Here is a 26,360-nt window from a genome sequence, read left to right as displayed (position 1 = left end):
CTTTTGCATACATTTTTCAAATGATAATTCACCCTACCCAACCCCCTTCCCCACCCCCCAAGGCCAATTTATTGAAAAAACCACCTTATATGGTAATATTGCTAACACACCGTCAGCTGGCCTTTTTAGGGACTCTGTTTAAAGAAGATCCGCCTCTGGGGTTTTATATTGCTCTGATATTTCTGCCAAAGACACACCAGCCCTCAGTCACTGGGAGAAGGACCTCTCTTACCCTCGGTGAGTACCGCACAGCTTTCCCAGGCTCTTCCTTTCTGGGTGCAGGAGGCGCCTCTAGATTGGCCTGGCGTCCGTGACGCTGGCCCAGGTCACACGTCAAGGCCCTCAGTGTGCAGTGGTGCCTGCGAGCACACCGCTGCCTGCCAGCAAAAGGCATCTCTGGTCATGGGACATCCTGGGCAGGGACAGCCAGGACCAGGGCTCCCTGTCCTCCTAACTGGGTGGTGCGTAGGCTGTGTCACCCGCGGTCTCTATTCAGGCCGCTCCCCAGGGCCAGCACGGATCTACAGCCTCGTGGCTTGGAATGTCCGGGAGGCTGTTTCAGGGGAGCAGACGCTTTTTTGAAAAATGGCTTCTTGGGGTATTTGAATCCAAACCAGTGTGGTCCCTGTGTCCGTGAGATATCATGTTGGGAACGGGAGAGGATTTTATTTTCTTCAGACCCCTGTGGGTTCTCCGGCCTCTGACTCAGGCTTGGCTAAGAGTTTTCTTAGCCTTGAAGGCTCCAGGATCATTGGAAAATGCAAAAATTCAGCAGTGGGGTGGGCAAGGGTCCTGGGGCTTCATGTGGATTCAGGGTTGGAAGGGATGTGGAACCATCTAATTCATTCTCTGGTGAGGACTCTGAGGCCTAGAGAAGTTAAAAAACTTGTCCCAAAGACCCACACCCGGCTGTGAACCTCTCCACCAAGGCCCCTGTCCTCTCCCAATGGCACACACAAACACACAAGCATAAGCAATTAGAAGGAGGGAGTTCCCTGGCAGTTCAGCAGGTTAAGGATCTGACATCAATGCTGTAGCTTGGGCCATTGCTGTCACGTGGGTTCGATCCCCAGCCCGGGAACTTCTGCATGCCGTGGGTATGGCCAAAAAGTAACAATGAGGAAGAAAATGAGATCGAGGGGCTGTGTCCACTTTTGTGATCAGAGTCTGCTAGCATCTCCTTACAGCTGAGGCTGGCTGCTGTAGTGGTGCGGACTGCCCAGCTACCAAAGTTACTGGGTGACCTCAATTTCCTAACCTGTAAATGGGAGCAATAGTAATGCTATCTACCTGGCGGTGCTGTTAGAAAGATTAGCTGAGATAACACATGCATAAAGCCCTCCACTCAGTGCTGTCAGGGCCTGACCCTTTAAGAACCACACAGAGTGCCTTACCACCCACCCCACATTCTGACGCAATAGACTGGGGTGGGGCCTTATAATTCCCATTCCCAAACAGCTCCCAGGTGATGCTGAGGCTGCTGCTCTGGGATCAGACTTTGCATAGGGAGGCTCTAAGCACTTGCTTTTAGTAGTTGAGTGGATTTAGACTTTGAGGTTAGCCCTAGGGCTGAAGAGAGAAAAGGCTGTGACAGAGATGCTGGGATACCAGAGAAATGGCGGTAAGCAGAGATGCTACATGTCACGCCTGGAAAGCCAAGACAGGCAGTAGGACAACCTGACCTTGAGGCTAGATTTCTTTCCGCCCTCCTTTTGTTCATTTCAGCAGCATTTATTGAGCACTTGTTATGTGCCAGGCACTGTCCCTGCTACTCAGAGTCTGTCTCCGGGCTTCTGCAACCCCTGGGAGAGACAGATGAGAACCACAGAGTAGATCAACAGATGAAAAGGGCAGAGCCCGGGGGGAGCCCCTTGCCCGGGCCAGAAATGATCAGGGAAGGCTTCCTGGAGGAAAGGGTACCTGAGCTGGTCCTGAAGTAGGGGTGGCTCCAGGATAAAAGGAAGCATGATCTGTGGGACCCTTCAAGTGGCTCAACTCCACTGAATGTAGATTTCAAGGCAGACAGCAGGGAGAACTGAGGTCAGAGGGGTGGGGAAGGCCAGATGACTAGGGCTTTAAACACTAAAGGATGGAGCAAAGGGAGACCACAGCAAGATGATATCAAGAGATCTGCCCTCTGAAGGGACTAGAACAGGGCAAGAGTGCTACCTCAGTGTGCAATGTCCCCAAGCTGGTGGCGCAGGGTGGCATGGAGGCAGAAGTAAGAGGGCCTGGGGTTGGGGGGCGGGGTCAGAGTGTTGGGACTGGGCTCCATCTTGGCGGCGGGGAGGGGGGCGCGTGTGTGATACTCTGAGGGGCCATTGCAGTCAGAGGACGCTGATGAGGACGTGGGTCTCAGAGGTGGAGTTGAGGTGCTGGAGTGTGGGGCGTGGACCCCTGCAGGCAGTTGGCCCTGCAGCTCTGGAGCTCAGGAGAGGGGTCAGGATAGAACTGAGTGGGGGAGGGAGGGAGTGGCTGGAGCAAAAGCCGAAGGGAGCAGACCCCAGTGGCAGATTGCTGAGGAACAGAAATACTACTAGCCAGAAGTCATTTTTTATTTTATTAATATATCTCAACCAAGTCAAGATACCCTGACGTTTATAAGAGGTGTTGCTAGTATTTTCTACCATAGGCGTGTTTCTCATGCAGTCACTGTATGGGTACGTGTGTGTGCAGGTTATAATAGGCAGCTGCTTACTGGTCATTTGAAGCCCTCACTCCAAGATATTTCCCCAACTATTATTTGAAATCTCACTGGCTGAGAGGCTTTCCTTTTAGGGCTTAAACTTTCCATTAAGATGAAAATGTCTTTGGGAACTGGCATAAACTCTGCCTTCCCCTCAGTGATCATTGATTGGTGAAGTGGCTCCTTCATCTCCTTCCTGTAGGACAGACTTCACCCTGGGAGCAAGCTCTAATGGAGACGAGTAAGGGAGACAATAAGAATTAATTTTTTTCCAGCCCTTTTACAAGAGAGGTTGGCAACCTTTTTCTGTGGAGGGCAGGATACTGAGTATTTTAGACTTCATGAGTCTAAAGGTCTCTGACACAACTACTCAACTCAGCCATTATAGCGGTAGCCGCCAAGGACTGTATGTAAATGAATGGGTGTGGCTGTGTTCCAATAAAACTTTATTTCTTATTTGAATTTTATATCATTTTCTTGGAATCTTAGTCTTTGGCTCCTTTGCAACCATTTAAGAATGTCAAAACCGGAGTTCCCATTGTGGCTCAGCGGGTTAAGAACCCAAATACTCCCATGAGGATGCGGGTTCCACCCCTGGCCTTGCTCATTGCCACAAGCTGCAGCGTAGGTCGAGGATGCAGGATGCGGCTCAGATCTGGCATTGCTGTGGCTGTGGCGTAGGTCTGCAGTTGCAGCTCTGAATGGACCCCTAGCCCAGGAACTTCCACAGGCCTCAGATACAGCCCTAAAAAGGAAAAAAAAAAAAAGTGAAAACTGGAGTTCCCGCTGGGGCACAATAGGATCAGTGGTGTCTCTGTAGTACTAGGATGCAGGTTTGATCCCTGGCCTGGCACAGTGGGTTGTAAGGAATCCAGGGGCATAAGTCACAACTGTGGTTCAGATCTGATCCCTGGCCTGGGAACTCCATACACCACAGGGCGGCTGAAGAAGGGGGGAGAAAAGAAAACCATTCTTAGCTTGAGGGACTCACAAAAATAGGTGTTAGTTTGCTGACCCTGATTTACAATTTACAAAGCCCTTCATGTCCATTATTTCATTTGATCCATCCTCCAAGGAGGTAGATGTCACTGTTTGCTTTTTTTTTTTTTTTTTTTTTTGTCTTTTGTTTTTATAGGGCCACACCTGTGGCATGTGGAGGTTCCCAGGCTAGGGGTCTAGTCGGAGCTACAGCTGCCAGCCTACACCACAGCTCACAGCAATGCTGGATCCTTAACCCACAGAGCGAGTCCAGGGATCGAACTCGCAACTTCATAGTTCCTAGTCAGATTCGTTTCCGCTGCACCATGGCAGGAACTCCCAAACTGTTCCCATTTTACGCTCAAGGAAACTGAAGATCAGAAGGGGAGCCGTGGGAAGGGGTGCCCGGAGGAGGAGAAGGGCAAAGGACAGAGAGCGGAAGGGAACTTGGAAGCCAAACCTTTCTCCTTCAGAGCAGGGGTGGGGGTGGGGAGGGGGCTGTCACCACCCTCTGTCCTTGTATTTGCTTGGGGGTGGCCAGGAGGACGCGTGGGTGAGCAAATTCTCCGCACTCATTATATCTCTGGGTTTGGGTCACTTTGAGGGGAGCCGTGTTTCTAACTCTGTGAAATCCTCAATGAAGCCCAGATGTAGTACGTGCCGAAAGAGCCAGAACAGTTCTGTCGGCTTTCTGTGAGCGCGAAGTGGTTGTGACCCAGGAAACCACAGTGACTTTGGCCCTGGTTCAGCTGACACACTCGAGTCTAGCCACAAATTACCAGCAAGTGGCTGAGGAAAGTTTAGAATTTCTCCTGGCAGAGGCATTCCAGAAGAGCCTGGCTCTGGTCAAAGCCTTCTCCCAGGTAGCCGGGTCCCCTACCCAGCAGCCTCCACTCCAGGCCAGCAGCCCTCACCCTGCCTTCACCCCCTTCACTTCTCATGTGATTCTGACTTCAAAAAAGGCAGACTTGAATCCACTTGGAGGGCTGCGGAGTGGCACTGCTGACAACTTGAGGTCGCTTTTATGGCTGGTCTCAACTGCTGGGAAACAAAGTCCAACGCTCTCTTTCTTCCTAGTGCTTGGAAAAGTTCAGGGCGAGGCACAAGGGTTCATTGAAAGACCAGGCAGGCTTGAACTACAAGTCACAGGTGAGGGATGCTGAGGGGACCTCAGAGGGAGACAGTCCCAAAGGTGCAGCTTTGCTTCTTGGCCACCCACCCTCTAGCTTTTCAAGGTTATTTTCCCCTACAGGTGGACCCCTTGCTAGAACAAGGAAACCCAGCTCTGCTGACCAGCTCGTGGAGAGGACTGTCCCTAAGTGGCTCTCCGTCAGGGTCCCCTGACCGAGCTGTCTTAAGACTGGCCTGTGGGGACTTGGAAATCAGATCCCATGGGCAGAGCAGGCCTTCTGGGAGAAGGCCAGGCAGGGGGTGGGATCGTCGTCCAACATTTATTGAGCACCTACTACATGCTAAACAGTGCAAGGGCTAGAAACACAAAATCTAAACTTACTTGTGGCAAAAGGGAGGCTGAGGCTCCAGGAGAGAAAAGAACACAGACCTTTTTGTTGAAGGGCTTCTGCCGCCAATAGCGCTAGAGAGACAGGGAGGCAGAAGCAAAAAAATACCAAACATGGAGAAGCTGTGAGTTTCGCTAAGGTGGTGGTGAAGATGCACGCCTGGGCTTCGGAACCTGGCCTGGGCTGAGGCCAGCCCTGCCTCTCCAGGCGAGGAGCCCGAGGGCTATGTCCTTTCACTTCTCTGAGGCTTGGTGTACTTGCATGTAAAACGGAAATAAAAATATCTTCCCGCAGGGCTTTTGTGAGGCTTAAGTAATAATGAATGTGAAAGCACCCCCCCCTGATTTTTTTAAATGAAAAATGCATTTTTACAAAAAATAAAATAAAAAAAAAAGGAACCATGGAACATACCACTGTGTTTCACACAACAAAGCCCCTTGCGCCTTTTCCATCCAATTAAATATTCTGCTCCCTCTATTGTGTGGATGTTTCTGGCAACTAGTTTATCAACTGATTGACTTATGATTCAATAACTTTTTGGTCATTAAAGTTGTTCCTGATGTCGGGATTTTAAACGGAGCTCTGATAAACTGGCTCTTGGCCAAATCTTTGCGCTCATCCATGAGTTTTTCCTAAGGATAAATTCCTAGAAGTGTCTCTGTGGATTTAAAAGATACGTACAGTTTTAAGGCTTTTGATAAGTATTTTTGAATTCCCCTTCAGAAAAGTAGCACAATTCAACATGTGTCAGCAGTGAACGCCAGCCCACCTCCCCCACCTCTGCCAGCAAGAGTGGATCCTAGAACTGACACAGCACTTTAGCCAGAGGTGGGGTTAGCTGTTATCCTGGCTCCAGCGCGCTGCTGGCTGTCGACAAGACCCCAAGGCCTGATCATAGATGCTCAACAAGAGCTTGCACAGTTTGGTTATTTAGGCGCACATCCGCAAGCACATATTTATCCCATTAAATTAAATCTTATTGGATTCAGCTCATTTTCTCTGCTTTTCGAGATCTTGGATTTTGATTCTTCTAGCCAACATATTTGTTTTATCTGGAAATTTGATCAGTATGTACTCCAGATTTTCATCCAATTCACTTATAAAAATGTCACGTGAGAAGGGACCAAGCATGGAGCTCTGAGGCATGTTGTTGCCCCCAGGTTGACATTGACCCATCAATTAACACCTTCCAGTGACAGTAACTCAGGCAGGTGTAATATGCCTAATTAATTTATTGTTCAGCCTACAAGGTTTTATCAATAGAGATATCATGGGAGAACTTGTCAGATGCCAAGATCAAGTTCAGCTCAATGTCTCCCACCTTCTCCTGCATTTCCAGGCAGGGTGGTCCTGAGGAAAAAAGGGAGGCTGTTATTCTGCCAACATTTGTCTTTGGTAAACCCTAACTGATTACAAGAAACCACTGCTGCTTTAATAATGCTTTCTCTAATAATGCCTTCTAGAAAACTGCCTGATTTGTATATCACGATTATCTGAGGTTTTAGACAGCTGCCTTCTTTTTCTTTTTGAACAGTTAGAACATTTGCCATCTCTGACTCCTGATGTCTCACCATTTCTCCATTCTTCTAACATGGTAGGAGGTTAGGGGGATCTGCTCTGCAATCCGGAAACTGTTTAAACCAGAGACAATATTGTTTTGAGCAACAAGGTACTTCCCTTCCATCTTCACCTCATCTCAGGCTTTGATGTCCTCTTTCCAATGTTTGTTCTACCTTTGCTATTCGTAAATCTTTCTCCTTAACACCCATTGATTGACTTATTCATCTGGATAAGAAAATGTTTAAGAGCCCACCCCTGCCAGCCCTCGTGCTGGGCATACTGAAGAATTACTGTGGAACAGGACAGACCCGGCTCATGCCTTTACAAAGGCACAGATGAGCCTGGACATGCCAAGCCGATCATTGCTGGGACAAGTTCAAGGTGCTGTGGGGCAAAGAAGGGCCACTGAAACCAGAAATACAGTGTTGATGCAGAGGTGATAGGAGTCAGAGTAGCCAACAGGTGGGAGGAAAGGGTGTTCCAGACCCTGTGTCTCAAGGTCCAGAAGGGACAGGAGACAGCACAGTTCAGAGAGTGGAAAGAAACTCCACAGAGTCAGAGTGAGGAGGCCAAGGTGGGCAAGATGGGGAGACGAGCTTGGAGACCCAGACAGAGACCAGACCCTCTTGGGCCTTGAGGGCCAAGTTAGAGAGCTGGAACTCGATCTCCATGGCCAGGGGGAATCATGAGGGTCACCAAGGACAAACAAAGCTGGATTCAAGAAGCCATGGGGGGCCTCCCAGCATGCACCCTGCTTTGAACCACACAGGGCTTCCTTTCAGCCTACAATTTGTGTGAATAAGCTTCTGCTCAGGCTCAGGTAGCCTTTCTGACTCACATTCACAGGCCTGTGGCTCTGTCTCCTCTTTGCTTTGGTCATGGTCCTCACTGTCTATCCACCAAGGTCATTGGGGGACCAGGGTTCCAGGTGTCTGTGGCATCTCCCCTCCTCCCTCCTGGACATTCGGAGTGAAGCTTGGCAGGCCCTCCTATGTGGTCACCTCTTCTTCCTACTCCTTGCACCTCTCCTCTCTGGACTCCAACCCCCTCAGCTAGAAACCACCCCCCCATACCACTTCTACTCTGCCCCACCTGAAACTTTTCACGCAATCCGCACCCCATCCTGGAGCAGCCATGGCGTCTCCTTTGTCCCTAAGTGCCAAGCATTTGGTGGGGGTTGTGTTTTCACACTGTCCCCCCACCTCACAAAGAAAGAAAACCTTTAACAGATGTTGGAAAAATTAATTCCCTGGTCACTCTGCTGTCCTTCGCATTTAGATACCAGCACTGCAGGAAGGGAGTCTCTGCTCGTCTCCATCTGATGTGGCAGGGCCGTCCCACCCCAAAGTCCCTGGCTTTCCACTCTCTCAGGCTGCCCCTTCCTCCTTAAGGGGCCTCTACCCTTAGCATTGAACATTTCATCTAGAACTACTGCATCTTTTTTTCCCCAATGATATGTTATGATTGATTTTTTTTTTTTTTTTGGCTGCCCCCACAGCATATGGAAGTTCCAGGGATTGAATAATCTGAGTCCCAGCTTTGACCTATGCCACAGCTGTGGCCACGCCAGATCCCTAAACCACTGTGCTGGGCCAGGGACTGAATCTGTGCTGCCACAGAGACAACACTGGATCCTTAACCTGCTGTACCACAGCGGGAACTCCTATGATTGATTTTAATGATAGACTGTACATGGATACAGTCTCCTCGTAAAAATTTAAGACATTATGGCACTTTCCATCTCCAGGTAATGACCATGATGGGTCTTAGATATGTTTTTTTCCAGAACTTTTTGCCATGTGCACACATCCACACAAAGAAAATTATGGAAGATGCATGATGTTGTTTTGTGCTTTAAAAGGAACTCAATCACAGTTTTCTGCTGTACATTCTATGTTGCAGCTTGCTTTGTGCACTCGGCAGAATGGTTTAGAAATCTATCCACACTAGTCCATGTCCATCAGCCTGGCCCTTCTCTTACCTTGAATATGGTGTCCTGTAAGGGACCTTTGGGTAGTGCCAGGTTGGGGAGTCGCGTGTTTCTCCAGTTTTCCCACACCTCTGCCAACACCTGTAATAAAGCTTTGAATCTTAATGATATGATAGGTGAAAATAATCTTCATTCGTTTGCATTTCCTGATAACTAGTGAGGCTGATCATCTTTTCATGTAATTGTTGGACATTTGTAGTTCCTTTTATGTCAACTCTCTGTTTGTAGTCACCCCCCCTCCCCTTGAGGCTATTTACTTGTTTCTTATTGATTTGTAAGGCTTCTTTTATAGAGTAGCCCTTAATTACGTACATTACACATTTTTTCAACTCCTTTTCTAAATGTCAAGAATTTTGGAGATTCTTTCCTTTGGATGAAAGCTTTGTAGCCATTTCCGGTCTTTAGGAGGCAGGTGGTTCATTTGCTAGGGCTTTCATAACAAAGCACCTCAGACTGGGTGGCCCGCACAATGGAAATTTATTTTTTCCCAATTCTGGACGTTAGAAGTCTGAGATCAAGGCGTGGGCAGGGCTGGTTTTCTTCTGAGGCCACCCTCTTTGGCTCGTAGATGATTGTCTTCTGGCTGTGTCTTTCTTCTTTGTGCATCTGTGCTCCAATTTCCTCTAATAAAGATAACTGCAGGTGTATTTGACACCAGTCATAGTGGGTTAATGACTTCCTTTTACTTGAATTACAGCCTTAAAGGCCCTATCCCCAAACCCAGTCACACTCTGAGGCACAGGGGTTAGGACTCCCACATGGAATCTGAGGGGTCCACAATTCAGCCCCAAACAAGCAGAGTGGAGGGAAGAAGCCCACATGCCAGAGAGAGAGGGGCCTCCCCTGCCCTGGAACGGGGCCCTGGCTGCTGATGGGGTCAGGCCCCAAAGCCAAGGAGCCTACCTCCAATGTGACTTTGACACACGGCCGACTACTTTTCTTCTCCCCAACCCCCAAGGTGCTCCAGCCCCCGGTTCACTCGGCTGCACTCACCATGTGTGAAGAGGAGACCACCGCGCTTGTGTGTGACAATGGCTCTGGCCTGTGCAAGGCTGGCTTCGCAGGAGATGACGCTCCCCGGGCCGTCTTTCCTTCCATCGTGGGTCGCCCTCGCCACCAGGTATGGGCTCGTGTGGACTCAAGGCTGTGAGCTACTAGGAGGAAGCTCTGCATTGTGGAGTTGATGCTGAGCTGTGTGTGTGTGTGTGTGTGTGTGTGTGTGTGTGTGTGTGTGTGTGTAAAGTAAGGGAAGGGAAGAGGAAGATGTGTTTGGATGGGCCCTGTTCTCAGAAAACGACACTGTTTCAGGACCAAGAAGAGAGACAAGCCCACAAGAAAACCTCCGTCTCCTCTCCCCACCATCTCTGTGTTCATGGGTATCTGCCTCACCAGTGTCTCCGTCAGTCTGGCTTCCCAGGGATGAAGGATGTTTTTCCCATCTTTATGCCTCTTCAGAGACCCTCCAATGCCTGAATTCCTCCAAGCCAATTCCGTTCTCCTTCCTCCTTTTTTGCATTGCAGGGTGTAATGGTGGGAATGGGCCAGAAAGACAGCTACGTGGGGGATGAGGCTCAGAGCAAGCGAGGGATCCTAACTCTCAAATACCCCATTGAACACGGCATCATCACCAACTGGGATGACATGGAGAAGGTACTGGTGAACCCCCTTTAATGTGCTCGCTTTAATGATAGTGTATCACCACGACCCTCTACCCTGTCAACTCCTCCTCTGCAGCGTTTCTCACATCCTTCTTTCCTTCTGTCTATCCCTGTGGCCATCCTCCAGCCTCAGCTGCCCACATTGCTCCCTGGACGATGCCAATGGCTTCCTGACTGCTTTTTTTGTCTCCTGCCTCACTCACCTGATTCATTCTCTGCCCTGCTGCAAGGCTTGTCTTTCTAAAAACAGCCCCAATCCTGTCACTCACCTCCTCTTCCACAGCTCCAAGTCCCAGCTTCATCCTTTCCTGCAGCTTTCACTTCAGCCCAGTGCTTATCCTTCTTTAAAATGCACTGCTGCCCCTGGAAAGACAAACAGCTTTATTCTCTCTCTCATGACCTCAGATAGGTGCACTGATGCTCTAGTGTTATGATGCTTCTCTAATGAAAAATTTACATAGGTATCTCTAGGGGTCTCCAGAAGCTTTTGTGTGTGTTTCAGAAGATGTGGGAGGTAATTTTTAAACACTGGTTTGTTTTCAAAACAACCCTGTGCAAAATGCTGATAGAGCCTTTTTTTGTTTGTTTTTGATAGAGCCTTTCTAATATTCTTTTTTTAAAGTGAGGTATAGTTGCTGTACAATTTCTAATACTCTTTTGATAAATTCTGCTGACAGCTGTCTGAGAATTCTTGCTTCTGCCACAACTGTCTTTTGAAATGTAACAGAGGGCTTATTGGACAGATGGCAACAGGGAATAAAGAAAGCTGATTTGAAATCTGTACTTCACATACACTTTTCTCTGAAGCCTAGATTCAGTCTCTCTGGATGTGAGATAAATAGATAAAATACAATGGCTTTTGCTTCTTGCTGTGGAGCAGTTAAGAGCACAGACACTGGAGTCAGTAGCAGGGAGATGTGGGAGCAAGTTCCTCCCTCTAAGCCTCGGCTTCTTTATTTACAGCAATAAAAATACCTTCTTCATTAGTTTGCTCTGGAGGTTGAACCAGACAAATACTTGGAATAATCCCAAGGCATGGAACACACTTTTTAAGACTCAATAAATTACACATATTATTTATATATTTATATATATCTAGCAATATTTAATTCGAAAGCATAATAGACAAAATATTTTTGGGAGTTACCATCATGGCTCAGTGGAAATGAATCTGACTAGTAACCATGAGGTTGCAGGTTCAATTCCTGGCCTCGCTCAGTGGGTTAAGGATCTGGCGTTGCTGTGAGCTGTGGTGTAGGTTGCAGACGTGGCTCGAATCTGACGTTGCAGTGGCGTAGGCCAGCAGCTACAGCTCTGATTCGACCCCTCACCTGGGAACCTTCATATGCTGCAAATTCGGCCCTAAAAAGCAAAAAAAAAAAAAAAAAGGAAAGAAAAAGAAAAAAGATAAAAAATTTATTCACAGTCGTAATGTGAACTCTAAAGAAACTACCAAAAGTATATTATGTGCCTTAAAAGAAAAGCTGAATAAGGGAAAGCTGTCAGATCTTCTCAAATTAATTTAGGCTCATTCCCATCCTAATAAAAATCTCATAATTTAAAAAATTGTGTATATTTGAAGGTATACAAGTTGATGATTTGATACGTGTATACATTATGTGACAATCACCGCATTCAAGCTAAATAACATATCTACCACCTCACATAGCTTTTTCTTTTCTTGTAATGAGAACACTTAGAATTCACCCTCTTAGAAAATTTCAAGTAGGCAGGACAATGTTGTTACCTATTGCCCCCATGCTAATACATTATATCAGATCTCCAGAATTTACTTATCCCAAATAATGGAAACTTTGTACCCCTTAATTAGCATCCCCTCCCCCCAGCTCCTGGTAACACCACTTTACTTTCTGCTCCTAGGAGTTCCACTAAAAATATCACAAGTTTTAATTATATAAGATAATCATAACGTATGGAGCAACAGATAAGGCAAAATTTACGAGAACAATCTGAGGTAAAGATAAATTTAGCTTCTTTGGAGTTCCCATCGTGGCGCAGTGGTTAACGAATCCGACTAGGAACCATGAGGTTGCAGGTTCGGTCCCTGCCCTTGCTCAGTGGGTTAACGATCTGGCATTGCCGTGAGCTGTGGTGTAGGTTGCAGACGCGGCTCGGATCCCGCGTTGCTGTGGCTCTGGCGTAGGCCGGTGGCTACAGCTCCGATTGGACCCCTAGCCTGGGAACCTCCATATGCCGCGGGAGCGGCCCAAGAAATAGCAACAATAACAACAACAACAACAACAAAAGACAAAAAGACAAAAAAAAAATTTAGCTTCTTTGTGAACAATAGACATGAAAAAGTTTTCCAATCACCATGCTCTCTAGCCCAGTAACCCCACCTCTAGAATTTTTTTCTTTGGAAAACATCCCGAGCACACACACAAAAAAGTGATATGTACAAAGACAACTATCACAAGATTATTTCTAAACAAAAATCAAAGATACCATGAATTAATTACCACGTGATTTTTTATATCTATATAATTACTATGTGATGATATATGATGAAATGTTGTGTAAGAATTGAAATAGGAATTCCCGTTATGGCTCAGTGGAAACAAACCCGACTAGTATCCGTGAGGACGAGTGTTCGATCCCTAGCCTTGCTCAGTGGGTTAAGGATCTGGCATTGCCATGAGCTGTGGTGTAGGTCACAGATACAGCTCAGATCCTGTGTTGCTGTGGCTTTAGCGTAGGCTGGAAGCTCCAGCTCAAATTCGACCCCTAGCCTGGGAACTTCCATATGCCACATGTGCAACTCTAAAAAAGAGAAAAAAAATCAAAATGAACTTTTGTTCAGTTTATTAAAAATAAATATTTACTATGAAAAAGAAAACTTTATTAGCTGGAAGTGACAGGAAACAAACATAAAAGTATAAGAAGTTCCTATTGTGGCACAGCATGTTAAGAACCCAAATAGTATCCATGAGGATTCAGGTTCAATCCCTGGCCTCACTCAGTGGGTTAAGGATCTGGCATTGCTGCAAGCTGCTGGGGAGGTCAAAGATGTGGCTCAGATATGGTGTTGCTGTGGCTGTGCTGCAGGTCTGATTTGATCCCTAGCTCTGGGAACTTTCAAATGCAGAAGATGCAGCCCTAAAAAGAAGGAAAAAAATTAGTAAATAATAAATAATGAAAGTATATAAAGTAAATAAATAGCAATAGTAATAAATTTCAACATACATGAAAGAGCAGGCAGAAGGAAAAAGCCAAAATATTAACTGTTTATTACTAGGTGATGGAAATATGGGAAATTTTTATTCCTGTTAAAAATAATTTCCCAGAGTTCCCACTTTGGCTCAATAGTTTAAGGACCTGACATCTTGGTGAGGATGCAGGTTCTATCCCTGGCCTTGCTCAGTGGGTGAAGGATCTGGCATTGTCACAAACTGTGGTATAGTTTGCAGATATGGCTCTGATTCGACCCCTAGCCCAGGAACTTCCATATCCCACCAGAGCAGCTATAAAAGAAAAAATAAATAAATAAAAATAAATAAAAATAATTTCCTAATTCTATTTTATTATTTTATTGTTTGTTTGTTTTTTAGGGCCACACCCATGGCATAAGAAAGTTCCCAGGCTAGGGGTCGAGTGGGAGCTGCAGCTGCCAGTCTACACCACAGCCACAGCAATGCCAGATCCAAGCTGAGTCTGCAACCTACACTGCAGCTCACAGTAATGCCAGAGCCTTAACCCACTGAGAGAAGCCAAGGATTGAACCTGAGTCCTCGTGGATACTGGTCGGGTTCATTTCCACTGAGCCACAGTGGGAACTCCTTCTAATTTTAAAACTGTCAACATCTTTAACTTTTCAAGTACTCTATAAAAGCTCCCCAGAATGAAATAAAGTGAAGTGCCAATGCTTGGGCCTGACACCCGAAGCTTCTGATTCGTGGATCTGGGATACAGCCTAGGAACCTTCACCTATAAAGTTATCCCAGATGATCCTGCCACAAAGCATCTGGGGGCCACCTTTGAGGAAGTTCTGGCATCACCTTATTAAGCCTAATTGCCAGCTCCTTCATGTCTGCTGGGAAACTCCCACCATCCAGGGCCTCTGTGCCATTTGCTCTGCCTCAGATACCCTCTCAGTTTCTGGAGACCTTCCTTTGCCTTGAGGGCCCACTCAAATCTCCCAGGAAATGACCTTCCCCTGCTCTTCCTTCACTTAAATGTGGATGTGTCTTTGTGTTTGGTCTTTCTGACTGCCTTGCTCTCCTCCAGACTTTGAAACTAAGATCACATGTTGCATCATCCTGGCACAAAGCCAAGGGTCCATAAATATATGGGTACAATGGAATCAAAGCTTCCCACCTCTGTGAAATCAAAGCCCTGTGTCCCTGCCACTCTTTGCCAAATCCCTCTGAAGTAAAGGCTCCTGTTTTTTGTTTTTGTTTTTGTTTTTGTTTTTTGTCCTGGGTCACTGAAGAGGGAACTGGGCACAGCAGGAGGAAACAGCTCCCACTAAAGCAGTGATTCTCAACTGGGGCAATTCTGCCTCCCACGGGGGCATTTGGCAATGTCTGGAGATACTTTTGCTCATCATGGCTGGAGAGGTGTGACTGGCATCTAGTGGGTGAAAGCCGGGGATGCGGCTAAACATCCCATAAGGCACAGGCCAGGCCCTCCCCTACAGTGAAGAATTATCCAACCTGAAATGTCAAGGTGCTGAGATTGAGAAACCCTGCTATAAAGAGCAGCTGTGTCAGTAATGGACAGTGACAATCCAGGCATATCTGTCAGGCTTCAGCAGGAGTCAATATGCACTCAACAGGGTTTTGAAATTAACTTAAGGAAGGGCTACATTAAGAGATGTGAGCAGGTTAGAGACCAGAAGGGGATGTGGAGGCATCCAAGTACCAGCCACAGAGGGAAAGCTGAGGGGCAAGGGCAGTGTCGCTAGGGCTCAGGGGGAGCTGGAGCCCAAAGAGGGGCCACCCTTCACCCTGCCCTTCTCCCTCCTCACACTCTCTGACCTCTAAATGGTATCTTCCATCAGCCAAACAGCCAGAAGTCAGACAGCTGCACTCGGCCTGGTCCCTCAGGGGCCAGAGCAGGGGAGACAAGGGAGGAAATAAAGAGGAGGCAAGATCAGATGAAAAAAAATGGACACACTAAGTATATGGGCCCCAGGTCTGAGCCCCGTCTGGGGCCCTGTTGAGAAGGAATATAACCTCTGAAGGCCAATCAGAAATTCCCAGGGAGTTCCCGTTGTGGCTCAGTGGTAATGAACCTGACTAGTATCCATGACGATACAGGTTCTATCCCCAGCCTCGCTCAGTGAGTTAAGGATCCAGCATTGCCATGAGCTGTGGTGCAGGCCGGCAGCTGTAGCTCTGATTTGACCCTTAGCCTGGGAACTTCCATATGCTATGGGTGTGGCCCTAAAAGGGAAAAAAAGAAAAAGGAAATTCCCAGGGTTCACAGGCCTCCTCTCCAGATGCAGTCTGTCCTGAGGACAGTGTGCCATCCTCCCCCAGCATGGACGTGTCAGTCAGAACTTCCCAGCCCACATGGGAGTCTGCTGCACTCATCCGACTTTTGTCCCAACCAGATCTGGCACCACTCCTTCTACAACGAGCTGCGGGTAGCACCTGAGGAGCACCCCACCCTGCTCACGGAGGCCCCCCTAAATCCCAAGGCCAACAGGGAGAAGATGACCCAGGTAAGAGTCATCTTTTTCCCCTTCATGTATCAACGCAACAGAATTTTTTGAGGACCTGCTAGCCAGACCCTATGGGAGGTGGGAGTGGGATAAATAGGCACAGTTCCTGCCCTTGATAAAATTATAAACCATTCTGTGGGCCAGAGGCACGGTGCTTTCTGCCAGATAGTATTCGATTCTTCATTATCCTTTTAGATCATGTTCGAAACCTTCAATGTCCCTGCCATGTACGTTGCCATTCAAGCTGTGCTCTCCCTCTATGCTTCCGGCCGCACAACAGGTGAGTAGCCCTGTAATCCGTTCCCCTTCTGACTTGAGGAGGAGGAATTGAAAGCCGGGCTCCTGAAGCAGTTCCTTTCAGAAGAATCGAAGGGACAGCCCAAGTCCAAGCAAAACCTTGGGTCAGGCATAACCGAAGGGGATCCCACGTAGAATGCAGATCCGAGTCTACCCCATGTAGCTGGAAAGAGTTTACATGAGCAAACTACCACTAGACCATCCTGCCAGGGCCATTTCCCTCCCAGTAGATAGTCTGGGAACTTATACACACTTTCCAACCATATTAGAATGTTTTTGCTCGTGAAACAAAATGACAGTGGCAGAACCTGAGATGGTGGATGTATAACGAGGATGTGGCCTTCATCGTTAGAAAGGTTCTCGTGGCAACAGAGGGGACTTGAAGATGATAAAGCGATTTTTAATAGGGACTCGACAGCTTCTGTGAACTTCTTTCAAACATTCGTGCCTGTATTCACTGATTTGTCCATGTATTCATTCATTCAAATATTTTCCATTACTCCCCACCAAGTGCCAAACACTGCATCAGCCCATGGGTGCTCCCTGACAAACAAGACAGACCCAGCCATTATGGAGCTGACGGTCTAGCAGAGGAGAGACCAGAGTACAAGATAATTTCACTGCAGGTGATAAGGAAAGTGATGGGGAAATACAGGGTATATAACGTTTTTGTATCCTGTCCTTTGCACTTGGTGTTATGTTGTGAATATCCTGTTTAATGGCCACATGGTAGTCGTTGTATGAGGATTCTATACTTTATTCATTTTACTGTGTCTCTATTGTTGGACTTTTAGATTGTCTCCATTTTTTATTATAAAATATGCTGTGATCAACATCCCTGTATAGGAGTAAGCCACTGGTCTCTGGATATTTATTTTGGACTTGACCCTTACTGAACCATCTTATTAACTCTCATCATTTCTCAGTCAATTTTCTTAGGTCTTCTAAGTATCATATAACTATATCATCTACAAATAATGACAATTCTATTTCCTTTTGTTAATAATACTTCATTTCTTAAAAAAATAGTACTTCATTTCTATTTTTGGTCATATTGCATTGGCTAGAACATCCAGGAAAATATTAAATAATAATAACACAATAACAATATTGTAGCATTTCCCCATCACCTCTGATGTGATTGTTGGATCAAGAGGGATTTCTTATCATGTTGAGAAAACTTATTTCCCTTCAAGTTTCATCAGTAGAGAATGTCAATTTTTTTTCAAACTGGTTTTTATAGTCCTTTTAGAGCTAAGATTCTGGTTGCATGTGCATATGTGTTAGCTGGATGCCTGAAGGGTATGAAACTTATCCAGTCTCACTTAAAGAATGTGCAGCCTAGATGCCAGTTGACAAGAGTGCCTTTTTGCGAAAGTGTTTCAAGGAATATAAGATGAGGAGAGGAGTTCCCGTTGTGGCTCAGTGGGTTACAAACCCGACTAGTATCCACGAGGATGCAGATTTGATCCCTGGCCTTGCTCAGTGGGTTAAGGATCTGGTGTTGCTGTGAGCTGTGGTGTAGGTGGAAGATGTGACTCAGATCCCTCACTGCTGTGGCTATGGCTTAGGCTGGCATCTGCAGCTCCGATTTGACCCCTAGTCTGGGAATCTCCATATACTGTGGATGTGGCCCCAAAAAGCAAAAAAAAAAAGAATATAAGAGGAGGAGACATTTTACTTGCCTTCCAAAAGCCTACAGTCTCATCTGGGAGAATAAACTGAGGTACACAAAAATTGATGTACACAAAAAATATGATTGATGATTCTCACAGTGAGTGAATTTTTCAGCTGCTAAAGAAAAACAGAGTCGTTGAAGACCATTTGGTAACAGGTCCCAGAAAGGGGTGGAGGAAAGAAAAGGAAGGTTTCATAGGTCTCATCCCCTCTGTCCTTAGGCATCGTCCTGGATTCCGGGGATGGCGTCACCCACAATGTCCCTATCTATGAGGGATACGCACTGCCCCACGCCATCATGCGCCTGGATCTGGCTGGCCGCGACCTCACGGACTACCTCATGAAGATCCTCACAGAGAGAGGCTACTCCTTTGTGACCACAGGTACCCAGCCTCTTTCTGGACTTGGGCTCAAAACCAAATCAGATCGAGGACCAGAAGTTCCCATGACCAATGAGAAGGCGGTGGTGCTGTGTCCTCAAACTCTCTGAAGGTAGATGGGGAGGGCCTAGGCTGGGGTTGGGCCCCAGGACCGGACTAGATAAGGCATCATCATTTAAGGAGGAAGGTTCCCAACTAAGACACCCTGGAGAAGGAGACAAAGCTTAGACATACTCGTCCTGAGAAGTGCTTGATCCACCCTCGTTCAAGTGTGTTTTGCAGCACTTCCTCCCTCCTCAGGCACCTGATCCCCTTGTCCACGTCCACCCCAGAACCAGAGCTAGTTTTCACAGAGGTGAATAGTGGTAAGGATCTGGGGATGCCTTTCATTACCTATGGCATTTATAGTTTGTCTGAGGACAAATGGAATAAATAAGGACTGAATTTCTAAGAGCAAGCAGCTCCCTGGGCAGGAGGAGTGTTTAAGTGGGGGCCTTCCTATATTCTGTACCATCCCAGCGTTTAAACCTCCATCTAGGTGGGAAATGCATCCTGCAAGACCCTCAGGAAGGCCTGCAGATGCACCAGGGCAGAGGGATGAGAGCAAATGAAAAACACATGCAACGTTTTGCTTAGGGAGTTCTGGTTGTGGCTTAGTGGATTAAGAAAAGGACATAGTATCTGTGAGGATGCAGGTCTGATCCCTGGCCTTCCTCAGTGGGTTAAGGATCCCACGATGCTGCAAGTTGCCGCATAGGTGGCAGATGCGGCTTGGATTTGGTGTTGCATGGCTGTGGACCAAAGTGGCAGCTCTGATTTGACCCCTAGCTAGGGAAATTCCATATGCCACAGGTGAGGCCTTAAAAAGATTTTTTTTTCCCCCTGGGAATCAAGATTTTGAACTTCCACTTTAGAAAGAGGAATAAAAACATTAACATTCATCCTGAGACTGAATCCCAAGAAGAAGGAAGAAGGACGTTTTCCTGGAGATCAAAACGGGGCAACCGAACAAACAGAACGGAGTAGCAACTCTGTCGTTTCTGTTCTTTCTAGCTGAACGAGAAATCGTGCGAGACATCAAGGAGAAGCTGTGCTATGTGGCCCTGGACTTTGAGAACGAGATGGCCACGGCAGCCTCCTCTTCCTCCCTGGAGAAGAGCTATGAGCTGCCGGACGGACAGGTCATCACCATCGGCAATGAGCGCTTCCGCTGCCCGGAGACCCTCTTCCAGCCTTCCTTCATCGGTGAGGCCCCGCCCCTAGCCTCAGCCAATCGGAGGGCAGGAATGGAGAGCCGGGGTACCAGGAGTCACATACACTGCCTATATTTTATATTTCTGCCACAGGTTTCCAGGAAGGGCCCCAAATACACAAACAATACAGCTAGATAGAATCTAATTTTTTTTTTTTTTGTCTTTTCTAGGGCCGCACCCTCAGCATGTGGAGGTACCCAGCCTAGGGGTCTAAGGAGCTGGAGCTGGAGCTGCCGACCTATGCCACAGCCACAGCAGCGTGGGATCCGAGCCTCGTCTGCAACCTGCACCACAGCTCACAGCAACGCGGAGCGAGGCCAGGGATCGAACCCGCAACCTCATGGTTCTTAGTCGGATTCGTTAACCACTGAGCCACGAGGGGAACTCCAGAATCTAATTTTAAATAGAAGCATAAGGAAATCAAAATAATCAAAATAAAGGAAAAGTGGGTTAGAGGCTATAACATGAAACTAAGAACAAGTTTAAACACAACATACCTATTTTTATTTTGGGCCATGAGGTGCAGTGGCTTGATGTGGGATCTCAGTTCCCCTAACAGGGACTGAACCCAAGCCACAGTGGTGAAAGTGCCAAATTTTAACCACCAGACCACCAGGGAGCTCCCACAAAATACCTCTTGGATCCCTCACCATTTAGGTCATGGGGTCTGAAACCTATAGCAGTAAACAGGATGGGTTTTGGGGTCAGACCTGGTTTTAAGTCCTGACTCTGCTCTTTCAAGCCCCGTGACCCTGGACATGTTACTTTCTTCAAACCTCAGTCTTCTGATCTATAAAGTAGAAATTGTAATAGGGCTGCTACGAGAATCCAGTAAGGTAAGATTTAATACAAAGATAACTAGTTTCCTGAAACGTGTGTTTTTGCAATGACCATCAGAGAGTCTGACCTTGTGATCCATTAGACAGGTGATTGAGGATTTAAACTAAGGCAGCTGCAACAATAGAAGTGTCCCTTGAGGAGCGAAGGTATGGGGTGATGAATGTTGACTAGATCCTGTGATCTCTACTAGGCATGGAGTCAGCTGGAATTCATGAAACAACCTACAATTCCATCATGAAGTGTGACATTGACATCCGCAAAGACTTATACGCCAACAACGTCCTCTCTGGGGGTACCACTATGTATCCTGGCATTGCCGACAGGATGCAGAAGGAGATCACAGCCCTGGCCCCCAGTACCATGAAGATCAAGGTGGGTCTTGCCGTGTTCCTCTCCACCCTGTTCTTTGTCCAAAGACCTGTATTCCTAGGAGATGCTCTGAGTCAGGCTGCCAGGCCTATAGTTTGGTGATCGTCCTGGCATGAGACAGATTTCAACTCAGTGGATTATGTTCCTTGGGCACTGATGAGCTGGAGACAACTTAACCTGGACTCTCAAATACAATCTCCTGGACATCATATGAGGAGGTAAAAGAATTTGGAATGGAGAGAATGTCAAGGGGGATAAAAAGGAAAGGAGAAAGGAGAAAGGCAAAGAAAAGATGGAAGCAACACCACAGCATCTTTAAACTTTCGACTTTAAGAGTTCCCTGGTGGCTCATGGGTTAAGGTTCTGGCATTGTCACTTCTGTGGATCGGGTCACTGTTGTGGCATGGGTTTAATCCTGGGCCCAGGAACTTTCTCATGCTGCAAGCAAGCATGGCAAAAACAAAAAACAAAAAAAGGAATTCCTATTGTGGCTCAGCAGTAATGAACCTAACTAGTATACATGAGGATGCGGTTTTGATCCCTGGCCTCCCTCAGTGGGTTAAGGATGTGACATTGCCATGAGCTGTGGTATAAGCCTGCAGCTGCAGCTCTAATTCGACCCCTAGTCTGGGAACCTCTATATGCTGCAGGTGTGGCCCCAAAAAGCAAAAAAAAAAAAAAAAAAAATCCTAAAAAACAAAATCCCCACATTAAAGAGAACTTCGGTCTCACCCTAGAGAAGTGTGAGAGTTCCAAAGACAGAATGTTGTTTATAGGACAGGCTGCTGGTTCAAACTCACAGGGACATTCCTTGATGCATGGACAGCCTCTGACCTGCTGTCCCATCTGGACCACAGCTTCTCACTTCATAGATCCACCAGAACGGAAGCCCACCACTTCTCCCCGGCCCTTGGTCTCCAAGTAATCACTCCTACAGCCATTTTTAGGGCTTCTAGGAACTTTCCTGCTAGCAGGGTTAGAAAAAGAGTTAGGAGTAAAGTAGCAATAACAAATAGTTTGAAATTTGCAAAGTTGGTCTCCAAGGAGCAGGCCTGATCTGAGGAGGTGTGTATTCGCTCTCTCTTTCTTCTCTCTCTCTCTTTTTTGTTCTTTTTTTAGGGCTGCACCCACAGCATATGGAAGTTCCCAGGCCAGGAGTTGAATTGGAGCTGCAGTTGCTAGCCTACACCACAGCCACAGCAACACAGGATCCGAGCCACATCTTTGACCTACACCACAGCTCACGGCAATGCCAGATCCTTAACCCACTGAGCAAGGCCAGGAACTGAACCTGCATCCCAGTGGATATTAGTTGAGTTGGTTACCACTGAGCCACAATGGGAACTTCTGAAGAGGTGTATTCTCTATGTTGGTATTCTAAGAGCCTTCTTCACAAAGGACTTCCCCTTGCCTAGCAGATGGTGCTCAGCACAGGGAAGCAGAGTAGTCACCAGGAGATAGCGGAGCACCGGTAGGCTCTTCTCACCCAGAGCCACTGGAGCAGTCACCCTGCTATAGGAAGGGCACCATGCCAGGCCTGGGGCAGTGGCTTTTTACCAGGAGCCTGTGTCAGAACACCTCACCTAGCCTCTCCCCCAGATTCTGGTTCAGCAGGTAGGGGATGCCCCCATGACCTACACTGATAACGGACACCAGTGATCTGATGCATATCCCAATGTATGCCCGGAGTTTAATAATATATGCTGGCCTTCAAGGAGTTTAAGATCTGACAGGTAGACATGATCAATGGAAGAACAACTTAAACAAGACCAGAAGAGGGTAAAGGGTGCTGCAGGCAGCAGAAATAGAGTCAGCAAAGGTGCCCAGGGGTGTGTGTGCAGGTACAAACACCCTGGCCAAACTGGACAGCAAGATGTGTGTAAAGACAGTAGGGAAGATGAGGCAAGCCTCCAGGATATGGAAGAAGAGATGTGGGGTGGGAGTGGGGCTTAGATTTAGGGCCTCCAGCCCAAGACAACCCTGAGTTTTTTCACAATGAAAACTGTCCAGCAATAAAATCTGTTGTTACCTTCTGAGTGGCTGGGCCCCTCCTTCAGGTGTCGGTCAAAGGAGCAACAGGGTGATGGTTGTCTGCCCAAATAAGAACTTCTAAAGACCCTACTTATTCTGCAATTCCATGATCTTTGCAACTGAGGTAATATGTAAGGAGAGTCTTAGGAGACCAAAAGAAAATCGATTTCGTGTCTGGTTTGTTCCAGAGCTGAAATCTTAGTCCCTTCAGAAACAGGAATTGTTTGAAGAGTCAAAGTCTTTCTGGATCCACTTTTAGCTTGGAGTTCAAAGTTGTCTGACATGACAATCAATTTCTAAAGGCCACGCTCAGGACTCGCAGTGGTGAGGATGAACTTTGAATGTATGAATTTGAGAACTTCTAGATACAAGTGACGCTTGAGTAGACTGCTTAAACTCGGGAATGGAGGAATCCCAGCCCAAGCTGCTCATGCATCCAAACTCCAGGCAAAAACAGAACAGAACTCCCTCTATAGATTTGTATTGGTTAGCTACTGCTGCGTTAACAGCAACTATGAAATCTCAGGGCACATAACAATAAGCATTTATTGCGCATGCATCATGGGCCAGGTGGGTTGATCTAGGTCAAGCTTGGTGAGGCAGCTCTGCAGGCCCAGCCAGCCCAGGTCAGGGACACATCTCTTGCTGTGGGGCCCAAGCTGAAGGGCCAACAGCTCTTTTCAGGAAGCTCTTTTCAGGAAGGTGGCAGTGACACAAGAAGTGTGCCCACCTGCACGCCTGAAGCCCATTTCCAGCTCCTGGGTCATGTCTGCTGATATCCCATCAGCCAAAGCAAATACAGGGCCCAGCCCAAAGTCACAGGGTAGAACAGGGCACTCTTCTCAAGCAGGGGCATGAGGATGGGGTGGGAGGGAGAGGGATGATTTGAGCAACAGTCTAATCTACCACAAGCTTTCTCCTGTTCCTTTCTTACCATTGAGGCTCCCCAGCAGGGTGCTGAGCTGATTCCTCGACCACCTTCCCTATTCCCTGGGGACTGATCATGATTTACCACATTTGCTCTTTGCAGATTATTGCTCCCCCAGAGCGGAAGTACTCGGTCTGGATCGGAGGCTCTATCCTGGCCTCTCTCTCCACCTTCCAGCAGATGTGGATCAGCAAGCCAGAGTATGACGAGGCAGGGCCTTCCATTGTCCACAGGAAGTGCTTCTAGAGTGAGAGCAGATTCTCTGGGGATCTCCTGGAGACTTCTCTGTCAACAACCATGAAACATTAAAACCTGCAAGCCTTACTTCTCTGTATGAGGCTCTTTATTTTCCTGGGCCGGGTCTCACACACAGCACGAAGGGCTTTTCACACCTTGTTTCTAGTCCACACAATGACCGTGTGGGGGAGGTACCATTATTATCCCCACATTACAGATGAAGAAATGAAGGCTCGGAGAAGGTATCGACTTGCTGAAGATCCCAGAGAACCAGGATTCGATCCAAAGGGAATGTGTCTGGCTCTAAAGCCTAGTGCTACTTCTACTGTATCTCCTTGTTTCCTTTTTCTTGAACATTAGTAAGAAGGAGGACTAGATGACTCTTAGGGGAAGGAGGTTAAGAAACAAGAAGCAAGATGTAAGTCCTTGTATTCAAGGGCGATACTCTAGGGAGTGTGAACAGAAAGAGAAACACAAGGCTTATAGGAGGTAACATGTGAGTGGTTCAAATACAATGTTATGTTAAACTTATGTCAAGGAGGGTCATAGTGGGCTTAAAATCTCTATGTGTTCCTTTGTCATTTGGGATTAAGGTGTATTTTGCCCCAAAACTAATCAGGAAAGGAGCAACATCCCTAGAAAGAAGAATATTTCCTCTTCTTCCATTCCTCTTCCCCCTCCCTCTTCTCTCTCTCTCCCTCTCTTTCCTTATTTGCTGCTTGCTCCCTGCCCTTTGTCAAGTCTATTTAATATCATGAGTATTGATAAATGTTTGCCAGCTACAATTACTGGGTAAGGCCAAATGGGATTTATGTATCTCATAAAGATGATTCCTGCCCATCAAGGACACTGCATACCAGGGGAGACAGACACATACATATAAGAATGGTTGGAAGTGAAACAGAAGCAGTCACAAAATACTATGAGAAAACAAGGGAAAAATAATAGTAATTAACATTGATTGATGTTGACAATACACTAGGCACTGGGTTAAGAGCTTAATTTTCTCATTTATCCTCACCACAGCCCTGTGAGGCAGGTACTATTATCATTCTCATTTTATAACTAGTTTACTAGTTAAGTAGGTTTTCCAGCTAGTTATTGACAGAACTAGGTCCTCACTTCTGCCTGGTGTACCCTTGGCTCTTGCCACCTGGCCAGGTCCCATCCTTGATGCTCCTGAACAGGACCTACCCGGTCTTCCCAGACACACCTATACGGAGGCAGTGAAGGCATGGAAGCACATGGACCTCAATGGCAGACCTTCCTCCTCCACCATCCCTGCACCTGCCTTCTGGGGATGGGCTGGAGAAGCATGTTTTCAAGAACCCCTAGAGGATTTATGTTCTCCCAGAAGCAGACCTTGAAATGAGGACTCACAGGGAAGTGGTCTCAGGAGAAACCAGTAAGTGGAGGTGAGAGGCAGGACAGGAGAGGGGCCAAAGTCCCACAGAGGATGGCTTCAGCCTGGTCCCTTGACTGGAGTATAAACCTAATGGCAGGCAAAGAGCCAGGCTGTCCTGGTCACATATCAGTGGTTGGTGACCGTGCTTCCTAGGGGACAGAAAGTCCCAGGCTTTCCTTCTGTGCAGGAAAAGGGCTCCAGTAGGCTGAGGGCAGTCCTGCAGAGAAGAGCCTATTGGAAGAGAAAGCCAGGGAGGAGGTGGTAGGATGCAGTGGCAGGCAGGCATGGCCAGAGAAGTGTGGAGCGCTGGCACTCCCTGATGGGAGGGGCACATGGGAATCTCCATGTGGGGCAAGAAGGGGAGGCTGACCCATTGTTCCCCTCCCTCCTCCACCCAGTCGTACCCCACTTTCAAGTATGGCTGTCCTTGGATTCTGCAGTGGAAGTCAAATTATGTGCTGATAGAGGGGAGAGCATGGATCAGTTACGGGGGCTTGATAAGACTGTACATCCAAGAAGTCAATTAAAGATAAATAGAAAAAACATCCCAGGCACTAAGGGCCAAGCTGAAGGCAGCCATTACTTCTTCTGCAATGCCTATTGGGTGGTCCCTCTGCGGTGGGCATTGGGGTAAATGCTGCACATGGATTATCTTTCTTACACCTCTAGCTGCCGGAATCCAGAGCCCACACTCTTAGTTGCTCTCTGCATGCCTCCTTTTATGATTACTTCTATCAGACAGAGTTCATTCGGGGAGCATAGCCACTGTGTACACTATGGGAACATGGGATGTATTATGGAATGAGACTGCCCAAAGGTAGGGCACGCTAGGAAAGCGAAGGTCTGAAGGGAAGTGTGGGATGAC

The 26,360-nt window shown here is 47.3% G+C and overlaps 1 protein-coding gene across 1 annotated transcript; it reads left to right on the top strand.

Annotated features, from left to right (window-relative positions):
* ACTG2 (actin, gamma 2, smooth muscle, enteric) lies at positions 1–24,177 on the top strand. Its single transcript, XM_021087371.1, has 9 exons — positions 1–237; positions 9,693–9,854; positions 10,256–10,384; positions 15,968–16,078; positions 16,274–16,358; positions 18,274–18,435; positions 19,486–19,677; positions 20,716–20,897; positions 23,956–24,177. The coding sequence occupies exons 2-9, from the start codon at positions 9,729–9,731 to the stop codon at positions 24,097–24,099; spliced, it is 1,131 nt and encodes a 376-aa protein (XP_020943030.1). The 5' UTR covers positions 1–237; positions 9,693–9,728; the 3' UTR covers positions 24,100–24,177.

The sequence above is a fragment of the Sus scrofa genome, chromosome 3 (assembly GCF_000003025.6).
Source record: "Sus scrofa isolate TJ Tabasco breed Duroc chromosome 3, Sscrofa11.1, whole genome shotgun sequence".
In the NCBI taxonomy this organism is placed as follows: Eukaryota; Metazoa; Chordata; class Mammalia; order Artiodactyla; family Suidae; genus Sus; species Sus scrofa.
The sequence above is the reverse complement of the archived record's forward strand: the minus strand, read 5'-3'. Positions and strand labels throughout refer to the sequence as shown.